The sequence below is a fragment of the Dama dama genome, chromosome 13 (genome assembly GCF_033118175.1).
Source record: "Dama dama isolate Ldn47 chromosome 13, ASM3311817v1, whole genome shotgun sequence".
NCBI lineage: Eukaryota > Metazoa > Chordata > Mammalia > Artiodactyla > Cervidae > Dama > Dama dama.
Genome location: NC_083693.1, coordinates 41,634,132 through 41,647,379, shown reverse-complemented (window position 1 = coordinate 41,647,379; position 13,248 = coordinate 41,634,132). Strand labels below are relative to the sequence as shown.

Here is a 13,248-nt window from a genome sequence, read left to right as displayed (position 1 = left end):
GTCTATAGCTAGGTCTGAAAGGACTGGGGAGCATGTTGCTGTGTGTCTTGGAGAAAGACACAACATTGCTCTGTCTCTCTGCTTATAGATGGAGCTCCTGTGAGGAAGGAAGGAGATTTGTAAATAGCAGGTGTGGCCTCATTATAGTGAGTGACATTGTTGTTAATAACCATGTGTAGGTAACAAGCTGAGGTTCAGGAGGCTGACCTTGCCTTCCCAGGGAGCCAGGAGGAGTAATCAGTGTTTAGGGTGGGGTGGTGCTTTTGAACAGCGGTGCTGGAGAAGACTCTTGAGAGTCCCTTGGACTACAAGGAGATCCAACCTGTCCATCCTAAAGGAGATCAGTCCTGGGTGTTCACTGGAAGGACTGATGCTGAAGCTGAAACTCCAGTACTTTGGCCACCTCATGCAAAGAGCTGACTCATTGGAAAAGACCCTGATGCTAGGAGGTATCGGGGACAAGAGGAGAAGGGGACAACAGAAGATGAGATGGTTGGATGGCATCACTGACTCGATGGACATGAGTTTGAGTAAACTCCGGGAATTGGTGATGGACAGGGAGGCCTGACGTGCTGTGATTCATGGGGTCACAAAGAGTCGGACACGACTGAGCAACTTAATTGAACTGACTGATTGAACTGAGGGTGAGGTGGAGGAGGAGAATCTGCCTTTGGAGTCTATGCAGCCCCAGGGTGTGTGTGTGTTGTGGGTAGGGTGGGGAGGAATGTCCTCCCTTCCAGGCTTTTATATTCTACTGTGCCTCCAGCCAGGAACCCCACATAAGGGCAGTATTCTCTTCTCTGCTTTGGCTCACACTGTTCCAACGGCAAAACCATTTCTCCTCTCCAAGACCACAGGCTAAGAATCACACAGGGCAGTGGGAGGGAGGGGGGTTCCCAAGGCAGCCACCTTGTACTGGTTACTTTCTTTCATCCAACAAAAGCTTGATAGGCATCTCTCTCTACAGGCTCTGCACATGACCCTCAGGGTAGAGAAGAAGAGGGCAAGGTCATGCCTTCAGGAGCTCATGGTCAGCTGACACCCTACAAACATTTTAGGGTTTACCAGCAACTTCCCACACTGATTTTGTACAACACTCACTTTGGTCTGTGAGGCAGGTTTCATGGTTCCCATTTTGCAGATAAGGAAACTGAGGTTCAGAAAGTTACAAAGGTAACATCTAAGTGATGCTGAAAAGGAATGGACAAGATAATTAAGTTAATTAAGTGAAGACACTTTGTGAAGTGTCTCTGGATTAAGACAAGCCTCAGTGGGGCTGGGACTGTAGAATCTTAACTGACCCTGTTGGGTCTCATCAGCCTTATCCTGGCCTGGGTGGGCCCTGCTCATGCTCAGAGAGATTGGAGAGAACACCTTGTCAGCTGAGCAGACAACTTGACAGTCCTGAGACTAGAACCTGAATGCTGAGAACACTGCCCTCCACCCAACCCCTAATTACAGGGCAGAGACGGGGAAGTGGGTGTCTTAGAGGGGAGGGCAGAGTTGGTGAGGAGCAAGAGTGGGGAAGTACAGCCTGTGAGCTGAGACTTGGCCATGACCCCTGGCTGTCAACACACAAATGCACTTTCCTGATCCCAACCTGCTGCGTGACTTTGGGAAAGTCCCAACCTTCTTTGAGTCCCTGCTTCCCAGCTCTCTCCAAACTCAATTCCTAAGGATCCTCCAGCTCTTAACTGAGTGGCACCCTTTCTGCTGCCCCCGGGTGACCTTTACTTCCTCTTCCTCCCTGTTGTGCCCAGTCCCTGCTGCCCAGCTCCAGTGGCTCAAGCGTCATCCTTACTCTTGGAACCTGCAGTCCTAGGCCTGCTCTGCCCTCTGACTCAGGCAGGCCTGAACTTTGGGATCTAAGCAGGTGACCTGGGTGATTTTGCCCCATGATCGTGCTTTGACCTTTGGCATGTCCACCTGGTCCCTCCCTCCTCCACGGCACACACCTGTCCCCAGTCCTAGGGCAGCGCAGGAAATGCAAGGGACCAGGTTTTTCAGAGAAGGCAGCAGGTGCTTGCTTCGGCAGCACACATACTAAAATCAGAGAAGGCATTAGCACTGCACCAAGGGGCTTCTCATCTAACATGAGATGGCCCAGAGAGGCAGCCCTTCCACCCCTCCAGCTCCTCTCTAGGTAACAGCCCAATCCTGGCTGGGAAAGGTCCACCCCATCTGACCTTCCAGGCCACACATGCACAGACCTGTTTCACTGAAGGAAATTTGTTCTAAAGGACAAGTGGACTCACTGAAGCCTCTTAGTGAACCTCCCAGCATCCTTATACCTGGTTCACTTTGCATGTGTTCGTTTGCCAACTCATGTCCGACTCTTTACAACCGTATGGGCTACAGCCCGCCAGGCTCCTCTGTCCATGGGATTCTCCAAGCCAGAATACTGGAGTGGGTTGCCAGTTCCTTCTCCAGGGAATCTTCCTGACCCAGGGATCAAAACCCAGGTCTTCACATTACAGGCAAATTCTTTATCATCTGAGCCACCAGGGAAGCCCTAGTTCTCTTTAGGGATGGGGAAATCACCCCTTCCTCAGAAGGTATGGGGCCTAACCGTAATTGAGATAGGTTTGTAGGAATTTGCCCTCACCAGCTGCAACCGAGAATGAGGGGACAGACTAAGGAGCCCTTCTCCAGCCTCCTAACGCAACTGTACTAGCCAAGAGAGTCACATATTTAATACCAACACTTCTAAGCCTTACGACACCACCATTATGATATAATTTAATCCCAGTTTTACCGAAATGAGGAAACTAAAGCTCAGCAGGTCAAGTGGCGGGCACAAGTTCACAGAGCTAAATAGTGGCAATGAATGAAGGGTCTAACGGAGGAGTGTGATGGGCGCGCCGGGCAATGGCTTCGCGGAGAGCGGCGGGTACAGAGTGTCCGTAGCGCCGGTGGCCCGGTCCCCGGAGGGCTGGCAGAGGCAGGCCCTCTGCACCCCGGGGCTCAGGGGAGCACAAGCTCCCAGAGGCGCGGCCCGGCTCTGCCCCTGCTGAGCGGGCCGCCCCGCCTCCGCTCCGCCCCCAGCCCGCCCCGCCCGGGACCGCAGACGGCGCCCGGCGGCGGCGCGAACAGCAGCGAGGAGGGTGGCTCCGGGCTCGGTGCTCACCGCGACTTCCCGCGCAGGGCCCGGCCGGACCAGGACGCGCGTCCTCAGCGGCGCTGGAGGATGCGGCCGCTGTGCCGGGCAGCAGCAGCGGGAAGCCGGGTGCCCTGCAGGTAGGAGCTCGCCCACTCGGCGGGCGCGGAAACTTGGGCCGAGTTTGCGGGCGGCGCGTGGGGAAGGGGCGGGTGGCGCTGCCCCAGGGCGCCCCTACCGGCCGGTCCGGGGATGGAGCGAGCTGGGCCTGGGCCGAGGTGGCGTGGCTCCTACTTGCCGCGGAGTGGGGCCCCCGGCGGGCGGGCTGCGGGCAGGGGTCGCGCCGCTGCCCCGACTTTCCCTGGATTTCGAGGCGCCGGGGGCCTGGTAGCGCTCTGGAGGCCGGGTGACGGATCCGGCGCGGGGCTGGAGAAGAGGAGCTAAGGCCGAGCCCTCGGGCCTCCTGCGGGGCCCGGCTCACGTGGACGGCCCGGGCGGAGATGAGGGGGCGGCGGGGGCCTGGCCTGGGGGGCGGCTGGCACTGAGACGCCTTGGGGCCCTGGACGCGCCCTGCTGGGACGGGACGGCCCTGCGGTTTCCTCGCTAAGTCTTGACTCACCCTCTGGCCGCAGCCCAGGCTGGCGGGATCGCCCCGAGGCGGTGGCTGCCCGAACTCTGCTGCCGGGCCGCCCCCTGCCCCGGCCCTCCCGCCAGTTTTTAGATGTCGGTCCGTGGGGCCCGGTGCGCCGGCCTGCCTGCGTGCACGTGTGCGGGGCCCCGAGCGAGGGGAGAACGCAGTTCTGGAGGGGCGTGTGTGCAGATACGGGCCAGGCACGTACTTGCAGGCACGGGTTTGCATGGGTGGCGGCCTGTGTATCGGCCTGCTGGGGTGCACGTGCGCCCCAGCGCTGCCGGGCAGGGCATGGGGACACCCGGAAGCCGCCGGGGCCGGGTGCAGCGGCAGCCCCAAAGCCAGGTCGGTTGAGGGCCGCAGGCACTGGAGTTCAGGGCGAGGCAGGTAGAGGACAGGGGGGTGGAGCGGATCCCGCCACCCTTCCCCCACCGCTAGAGCCTGGGCTGCCCCTAGATGCGGTTGTAGCGTAGGCAGGGCCCAAAACCTCAGCCGGGGGAGGTGTGAGAACACGGGAAGGAGAGCCGATTCAGCCTTTCAGAGGCGCTGGCCACAGCTGGGCAGGATCGCTCTCTTCTTCCTGGTCTTGCCCAATGTCTACCCCAAGACCCCTTAGGCGTTGGAACTGGGCCAGGGAGCTGTTTGCGCCCCCTGCTGTTTAGGGCAGGGATGGCACGGCGGCGGTGGGCTCCTCTCCCGGGCGCTGCTTGAGAATGGTCCTCCCAGCCCAGCTCCAACCTTAGTCAGGAAGACGCTTGGTGGCCCCAAGGGTGATGTGGCCCTGCTCCCTGGAGACCTGCCCTTCTCCAAACAATTGCTTGCCTCTTCGAGTGTGTGAGGGAAGGAGGCACCTACATTTGGGCTTAGTGTGGAGAAGGGCCTTGCTTGAGGGAGTGTGTGCTGGGCTCTCTACCTCTTAGTAGCAGGAGGTCGTGTTACCCCCATACCCTTCATAGCCCTCTGCTGCTTCCCTGGAGCCCTCATATCTCCCCCACAGACTTGGGGGTCCCAAGTGGCCTCACCTTTATTGGATGAGTCCCAGGGGTGTCACAGGAAGTCCCCAGGGCAAAGGGCACACAATGGGCAGAGCCCAGGAGAGAATGGCTCTTGGGGCTGGGGGTGGGTATGGAGACGGTCCCAAGGAGTGTATGGGGGAAGTGAGACTAGAGCCCACACTTAATTAACCCAGAGCTCCCCAAGGGCAGGGGTCTCAACTCCCCCCCAAACCATACAACCACTTCTTGCAAAGCCGCTGTGCACTGGGGTGGGAGGCTTTCCCCTTGGGATGCAGCCGCCTGTTGTAGGGCACTGCCATCGGTATTGTTGCCCCGATGCCCCTTCCTGTCTTCTTGGGAGCATCCACTTCTTCAGGCTGGTCTGAGGTTGGATTCTGGCCAGGAGGTGAGACAACTGTGAGTGTTGCCTGGCTTCCTTGGTGGCACTTAGGCTGGAATAAGGGTGGTCACTGGCCCCCATAATACCCTTGACTTTTCTTGGCACATTTTCAAAATGTGCCAATCTAACTCTGAGCCTATGGGTGTCATTGGTCACCAGCTGAAGGGAGAGAGCTGCAGGGGTGGGGGGGGGGGTGGGTGGAGATTGGTCTTGGCTTGGTGACAGAAACCTGTGACACCTGGCCCATGGCCTAATCATAGCAAGATTGAGCTGATTCATCCTTCCTAAGCCACCTGAGGGTTTCGGGGAACAGGGCACTGGGGGAGGTAGAAGCAGGTCAGTGTGGTTCTAGCAGACTGACCTCAGATGACCTCTCCTGGGCCACGGGGTACCTGCTGCCTTGAGGAAATCCACATTGACCTCTGGGCCTTGGTCCCAGTCCTTGCTTGGCCTTGCTTGGCCTTGCTTGGGGACTTTAGAGTCTTTCTCAGGCACTCAGTTTTTCCTTCAGTACAAGGGGGTCATTGCCAACTAGCACTTTGTGACCCGTGAAAGCTCCCTCCCTGGACATTGACAGCCTCTCGCCTCCCCACCTGCTCCATGGTCCTGTGTTGCCCCCATGAGCCTTGGGACAACTGCAGCTTGGGGGCTGGGGTGGACACAGGCTCTGCTCTCCTGCACTTTTGTGGGAGCTTCCTGTTGGTGCCACAGCGCCATCTGCTGGACAGTCTTTGCTCTCCTGCTGGGGTTCGTTCTAGGGTGAGGGTGGGGGTTACACCAAAGGTTCCCCGGGGGCCACCTCTCCTGGGGACTACTACTGTCTAAAACCAAGCCAGTATGTGTCCTTCTGGGCCTAGGGACTTGGTTCCAGGTCTGGCTCTGCCATTTTTCAATAAGACTGACAGGTCAGAAAATGAGATCGAGAGTGTCACAGGAAATCTGGATTTGTAGACAATGCCTGATTCCACACCTTGGCTGCTGTAGGAATCTGGAAGTCACTGTGGCATCTGAGACTTAAGAGCTTGTAGTGAGGAGTAGGAAACCTGCTTCTCATCCCATCTCTTCCATCAATGACTTTGGGATGAACAGGACTCCTCATCTATATATAGATGGAAGTAGGAGCAGGAGGAGTAGCCAAGCAAAGTGATCCTCAGACTGTGCTCCCCAGAGTCTGAAACTTCAGAAGGGGTCTTGGGAGTCATGTGGAGTAAAGCTGAACTGAAGGGACTCCTGGAGTGGGGGTGGGGGTATAGTAGAGCTGCTGTGTAAGAATTCTTTAAGCAAAGGGTTTTACAGCTTTAGAAACAAAGTTGGCTTATATATGCATTCATTCATCCATACATAAATGGATGTACTTAGCACATATAAATCCATACATGAATGGGTGTACTTAGTATCCATACATGATTGTACTTAGCATCTACTAAGTGCCAAGTTCTTAGGCATGGCAGTGAGCCAGCAAGAACAGCAGTTCTCTGTTGCTTGTCTGTGGCCTGTTTTTTTGACAGCCCCTGCCTCTCTTCTTCTCTCTCCCAGGTCAGCATTTGAGTAGCTGGGGCCCTGGAGGGCTTGAAGCTTTCACAGTGATGGCGGAGAAGCGGCCCCTGGGGACCCTGGGGCCTGTGATGTATGGGAAGCTGCCCCGCCTAGAGGCAGACTCTGGGCCCGGCCACAGCCTGCCCCACTCTGCTGGTAACCAGGACCCCTGCAGCTACAAGGGTGCCTACTTCTCCTGCCCCATGGGGGCTCCTCCTAAGACAGGGTCTGAGCGATTGGCATCTTGGACCCCATACCCACCCTTGTACCCTACCAGCATGGCAGGACCCCCACTCCGAGCAAACAACCTTCTGACCAGCTGCCTGCTCTACCGCCCGCCCACAGAAAGCTCTGAGAAGGTGCAGGACTCTGGCCCGGTTGAGCTCCTGCCCTTTGGTCCCCAGTCTCACTCCTATCCAGGTCCCCCACTGGCAGCGCCCAAACCTGTCTACCGCAGCCCCCTGTGTTACGGGCTCTCGACTTGCCTGGGAGAGGGGGCACCGAAGAAGCCTCTGGATGTTGACTGGACACTGGTGACTGGATCCTTGTTACCACCGGTGGACCCATCTTGTTCTCTGCCCCCAGCCTCTGGCAAGGGCCAGTTCCTGGATGGCACTTTCTTGCGTGGGGTGCCAGCTGGGGCATCTGACAAAGACTCCTCGGTGAGCTTCTCCCCCTGCCAGGCCTTCTTGGAGAAGTACCGGACCCTCCATGGCACAGGCTTCCTGGCCTCCAAGTATGCGAGTCCTTACTCTGGGGACCCCAAGCAGGCATTGTCCGAGGGCCCCCCGAGTCCTTGGACCCAGCTGGCCCAACCCCTAGGACCAGCCTGCCAGGACGCAGTGCCCCCGCACTATCCGCTGCCCCACCCCACACAGCCCGTGCCTTGCCCGCCAGCCTGTCGCCACCCAGAGAAGCCGGGCGGCTATGGCTCGGTGCTCCCACTGCAGCCACTGGGAGCCCACAAGGGGGCCGGGTACCCGGCTGGTGGGCTAAACAGCCCCTACCTGAGGCAGCAGGCTGTTCAGACACCCTATATGCCCCCGGTGGGGCTGGACACTTACGCCTACCCCTCCGCACCCCTCCCGGCACCCTCGCCAGGCCTCAAGCTGGAGCCACCTCTCACCCCACGCTGCCCACTGGACTTTGCCCCCCAAACGTTGGGCTTTCCTTATGCCCGGGAGGACCTCTCTCTCTATGGAGCATCCCCAGGGCTTGGAGGGACGCCACCTTCCCAGAACAGTGTGCAGGCCTTGCCAAAGCCCGGGGCCTTCCAGCGGGCATGCCAGCCTCTGCCTGCCAGCCGACCGTGCTCAGAGCCCACGAGGCCTGCAGAGAAGCCCGTGCAGGAAGCTGAGGAGAAGATGTGGCTGCCTAGCTGCAGGAAGGAGCAGCCCCAGCCCCAGCCCCAGCCCCGGCTCGATGAGCACCCCGGGGCACCCATTGTCATCGGAGATAGTCCAGTTCCGCGCACCCCACCGCCACTCCCACCCTGTGCCCAGGAGCGCCAGTCTCTGCCACAGAACGAGGGCTCACTGCCCCCCAGCTCTCCACCCATGCCGGTCATCGACAACGTCTTCAGCCTGGCCCCCTACCGTGACTACCTGGACGTGCCGGCACCTGAGGCCCCAGCTGAGCCTGAACCGGCCCCAGCCCCCAATGAGAGCCACGACAAAGACTGTGGGAGGTCCCTGCCTGCCCAGGAAGCCCCCTCCAGTGAGCACCCCTCACTTAAGGAGGAGGTAGCTCTGGACTTGAGTGTGAAGAAGACTGCCGCCGAGGCCTCCCCCACCAAGGTCCCCCCCACCAAGGTCCCTCATCCCGTGGGACGTGCCAAGCCCACTGCATCCGTGGATGTGCCAGCTACAGGGAACACCGTCTCCAACGTGCCAGGTGTGGGGGACACAGTCTCTGATCCACGGGGCCTGCAAAAGGCAGTCACAGAGGCACCAGAACCACCTGGGGTGCCAGTGACCACAGAGGCCACCCCCAGGACCAACTTCCACAGCTCGGTGGCCTTCATGTTCCGAAAGTTCAAGATCATCCGACCAGCACCCTTGCCTGCAACTACGGTCCCCGCCGCACCCAGCTTGGCCCCTGCCCCGGCCCCGCCCGCGCCCACCCCCACCCCCACCCCTGTGCCCCCTGGACTACAGATGCTCACCCAGCCCTTGCCCATGGCCTGCTTCGGCCTGACACTGCCCAGCCCTCCAGCTGTAGCCATGGCCTCCCCCGCCTCCGCGCCTGCCCCAGCTCCGTCGCCTGCTCCTGCTCCGGCTCTGGCTCCCGCTCCGGTTGCTGGCCCCTCGCCAGCTTCAACCCCTGCCACGGCCGACTCCTCAGAGCAGCACTTCGCAGGACTGCATGCATCTTTGTGTGACGCCATCTCGGGCTCCGTGGCCCACTCCCCACCTGAAAAGCTGCGCGAGTGGCTTGAGACTTCTGGGCCCTGGGGCCGGGCAGCGTGGCAGGACTGCCAGGGCGTGCAGGGGCTGCTGGGCAAGCTGCTATCGCAGCTGCAGAGCTTCGTGTGCACGCAGCAGTGCCCTTTCCCCCACGTGGTGCGGGCCGGGGCCATCTTCGTGCCCATCCACCTGGTGAAGGAGCGGCTGTTCCCGCGGCTGCCGCCCGCCTCCGTGGACCACGTGCTGCAGGAGCACCGCGTGGAGCTGCGGCCCACCACGCTGTCGGAGGAGCGGGCCCTGCGGGAGCGTGCCCTGCATGGCTGCACCTCGCGCATGCTGAAGCTGCTGGCGCTGCGCCAGCTGCCCGACATCTACCCGGACCTGCTGGGCCTGCAGTGGCGGGACTGCGTCCGCCGCCAGCTGGGTGAGCATGGGGCCACCCCCGTAGCCGCCGGAGCTGTGTGAGCGAGTGACAGGTGTGTGGGCTGTGTGAGTGGTCCTCGCTGGGGGCTGAGGGATTCCTGGGCCTCTGGGAAGGACTTGTGCCTAGTAGGGGGGAAAGGCAGGGGCTGGCTTTCTGGGGGGTGGGGGGGCCGACCCCTCTTCACCCCTAGTGTCAACGAGCACCTTCACGGCCTCCTCTGCAAGCCCCTGAGCATGTCAGCTTGCCAACTGCTCTGCCCCCAGGGAAACGTGGTCTTCCCTCCCGGATCCCTGCGCCCTCACTCCCTCTGTTGGGCCTTTTCCATCTTTGGTGCAAGTTTCTCCTCTGGTGTTCCTGGGGCTCTGACCAGGCCCTGTGTTCTGTCTGAGGTCATTTCCCTTGTGTGTGTCCTGCCCCACCTCCCCACTTCTGAGCTCAAGCCCCAAGTCCCTGACTGCTTGCTGGGCTTAATGCACCTGGGGTCTCTCCCGACCCTTAAACTCCTTCCAGCCCCCCTCCTGAGCATCTGTCTGAGTTTGCTTCCCACCCCAGTCTGTCCCGGCTCAGCGAGCAGCTCTGTACTCACCCAGCACTCGGCGAGTGGTTCCCCGGTCCTCCCAAGTAGACACTGGAGTTGCCTGTAAGTCGGAGTGTTGTTTTGGGGTTTGGTTTATCCTGCCGCATGAAGTCTGTGCATGGTGTGTTCCCATGTGACCTTCTGGTGTCTGAGGGTGTCTTCTGCATCAGATCAGGTAGCTGGACCTTGCTCTCAGGAGGGGCTGCAGTGCCGCATGGGTGGACCATTATCATCACACTTAGCCAGGGCTTTGGTGATGGCGCCAAGTGGTGTCCGTCGCTACCTGTCCTGCTTCAGGACATCTGGCATTGAAGGCCGAGGCCTCCTCTGTAGTCCGCCACCCACCTGACCTTCCATCCTCCAGGCCCCTGGCTCTGTCTCCGCAGAAACTCTTTGCTGTCCCCTTCCCATCCTGGCAGCCTTCCCCTGGACTTTCATCTGGTCCTGGCTCCATAGAGAGGAGACCTGAGGCAACAAGGTGTAGATGTGAAGCTTCAGGGTCTGAGTGAGGAGCATTGCTGATCACTGAACACTTAAGAAATTGAGTCATTTGCCCTAATGGGGTGCAAAAAACATGCAAATACAAGTATTCTATTCTTGGATGAAAAGGAATGAAGGTGGGTGTCAATGCCTCACTCACAAGTCCCCCAGCCAGTCTTATTTCTACATTTGGGCTCTCTGGGGCCCACAGAGGGGCAGGTCCGTTTTTCCTGCGCTGCCTGCTGGGCAGTGGGGTCCAGGCCTATCACAGTTCCCTCCTATTCTGACCGAGCCTGCGAGAGTGGGGCCCAGCTTCCTGCCTCTGGCTGTGTTTTGGGGCCCCAGTCTCCACCCTCCCGTATCTTTGTGGAGCTGCTCCTCAGAGGTGTCCTTAGACAGGGCTCCCCTGACAGCCTGCCTTCCAAGCAGGAGCCCCCTCCCACCCCTCCACCCCTTCCTCCCCCCACTCCCCTCAGGCAATGCTCTGGGGGTGATGTGGCAGGGCTCCCTCTGTTCCTCAGTTTTCATAGCTGTTTAGTGAGCCTTTAGATCAGACCAGTGGTTTCTGGCCTGTTGAGCCCCTTTCCTCTCGTCTTTGTGCCCAGACAGGCCCTGGTGGGGGGCCCTCATCAGACAGAGTGCTTGCCTCACCTGAGGAGAAGCCCGCCCTTTTGGCTTGATGGGCTGGACAGTCTGGCCAGTGGGCACATGCTGGGAAGGGTCGTGATGTCTGTGACCTTACCAGGGCTGCCCTCACCTGGGACAGCAGAACCACTGTTTTAGCTGGTTTTGGGGGCCCAAAGATGGGACCTGAGTGTGTTCGGGGTCTACAGCCTGACAGTATGTTCATTTTCCAGGTGACTTTAACACCGAGCCTGGATCAGTGCCCTCTTCGGAATCCACCGTGGCCAGAGAGGAGCCAGGGAGCCTAGACCTGACTTGGAAGTCGGCTGCCCCCAAAGCCAAAAAGCCAGGGAGGAAGCCATCAACCCCTGGCCCAGAAAAAGCAGAGGCGACCGCTGTGGGGGGATCCCCAGGGGCCGCCCCCACCCCTGCTGCTGGTGCCAGCTTGCCCGGCCCCACGGTGAAGGCACGCTTCCGCAGCCTGCTCGAATCTGCCTGGCTCAATGGCCTGGCACTGCCCACTTGGGGCCACAAGGCCTCGGGACCAGACCGGACCGCACCACGCCCGCAGCTGTTGGGCAGCCAGAGCCACCAGCTGTAACCTTGGGTCACCACTGCTGTTTGGAGATCTGTGGATCGCTCTAAGCCCCGCTTCTGCCGTTCCAGCTACTGAGGGCCAGGAGTGGACACGGCCTTGCGGTTTTTCCAGCTCTTACCCTGCTCCCCGCCCCTCACCCCAGGCTGGGCTGAGAGCCCCTGAACTTTTAACTTGAGGGTGTTTATCAGAAAGGATATTTCCTATTAGAGAAAACATGTGGGCCTTGGAGCACAACAGACTTGGGCTTGACTCCTGGCTCCTGTTCCTTGCTGTGTAACCGGGCAGGCCACTGCCCCTCTTGTGCCCACGGTTCTCCATTTGTAAAATAGCACAACACGGCCTACCTCATATGGTTGTTGTGGAGTGATGCCCGACACACACCCGTCATGGTTTGCTCTCTGCTTCCTGCCCCAGGACAGGAGACAGGATCTCGGCTGGGGCCTTCCTCTAGAGAGTCTGTGTGTGTCATCTTAGAGTGGCCCCTTGTCTAGTGTACGTGGCTCACACACTTTCTAGAGTCGTTTCCGAGGAAAGCTTAGAGCTGCAGCCCCAGCGTTTGGAGTTTGACCCTAACCCCCCCAGTCTGGAGCTCCCTGAGGGAGCCCCTCCCCTTCCACAGGGGTACAGGGATACAGCCCGGGGCTGGCATCCTTGTCCTGAGCCTGCTGCTTTCACCCCTGGGAAGCCCTGGCCTGTGATGAACTGACCCAGTGACTTCCCTGTGCTGCTGCCGTGACCTGGTGCATTTTCCCAAGGAAGTTGTGTGTTTGCAGGAAGCCAAGCAGCTACAGGGACTCAGGGACTAAAAGGGACAGGCTGAGTGACAGCTCAGCCCTGGATGTCTCCGAAGATGTCAACTAAGGATTTTGGCCCTCCCCACACCAGGGCTCCATCAGCCAGGCCTGCTGTGGCTTAGCTCCTTGCAGAGTGCTGAACTGAGCCAGAGGCTGGCAAGTTGGGCCCCTGGCCTAGTTAAGGTTTGTAATAAGGCTGTGGGCCCTGGAGACAGGCCATTAAACATTAAAAATATTTGGGTTGTTTTTGGACCTGAGGCTTGACTTTGTCTTAATGAGGTAAGGGGTGTGGATCATACGTTGGTTCCATGTGTCGTCACCAGGTCCCTCGCCCTTCATTCAGAGTCTGCAGCTCTCTGCTCCCAGCCCACATGTGCCGAGGCTCTCCAGCACCCTCTGCCCGCTAGCTCTGGCCATGTTTGTCCTGGGGGTTGCTAGTCTATGACCCACGTCCCATCGAGAAATGCTGGTCACCAGACACCATTGCATACCCCTCTCCCAGGACCAAGGACATGCCTGCCAAGTTCTAAGTGGGACAGAGCTGTCCCCATCCCCCCCACCCCACCCCTGGGACAGCCCCTCTCACATCTTAGCTGGACTTAGGTTCCCTTCAGACACCTTGCCTCTGCTGGCCTGTATTCCTACAGGTTTGTTCTCAGGGCTGCCGAGGTTGCTTCCTAACCATCC

At 59.4% G+C, this 13,248-nt stretch overlaps 1 protein-coding gene across 2 annotated transcripts; it reads left to right on the top strand.

Annotated features, from left to right (window-relative positions):
* Positions 1–3,080: 3,080 nt before the first annotated feature.
* Positions 3,081–12,813, top strand: C13H15orf39 (chromosome 13 C15orf39 homolog). Of its 2 annotated transcripts, none has more exons than XM_061158971.1 (3): positions 3,081–3,237; positions 6,660–9,488; positions 11,403–12,813. In XM_061158971.1, the coding sequence occupies exons 2-3, from the start codon at positions 6,710–6,712 to the stop codon at positions 11,768–11,770; spliced, it is 3,147 nt and encodes a 1,048-aa protein (XP_061014954.1). In that variant the 5' UTR covers positions 3,081–3,237; positions 6,660–6,709; the 3' UTR covers positions 11,771–12,813. The 2 variants fall into 2 exon arrangements, with proteins under 2 accessions (XP_061014954.1, XP_061014955.1); XM_061158972.1 differs by having other exon boundaries at positions 6,660–9,540; positions 11,403–11,540.
* Positions 12,814–13,248: the final 435 nt, after the last annotated feature.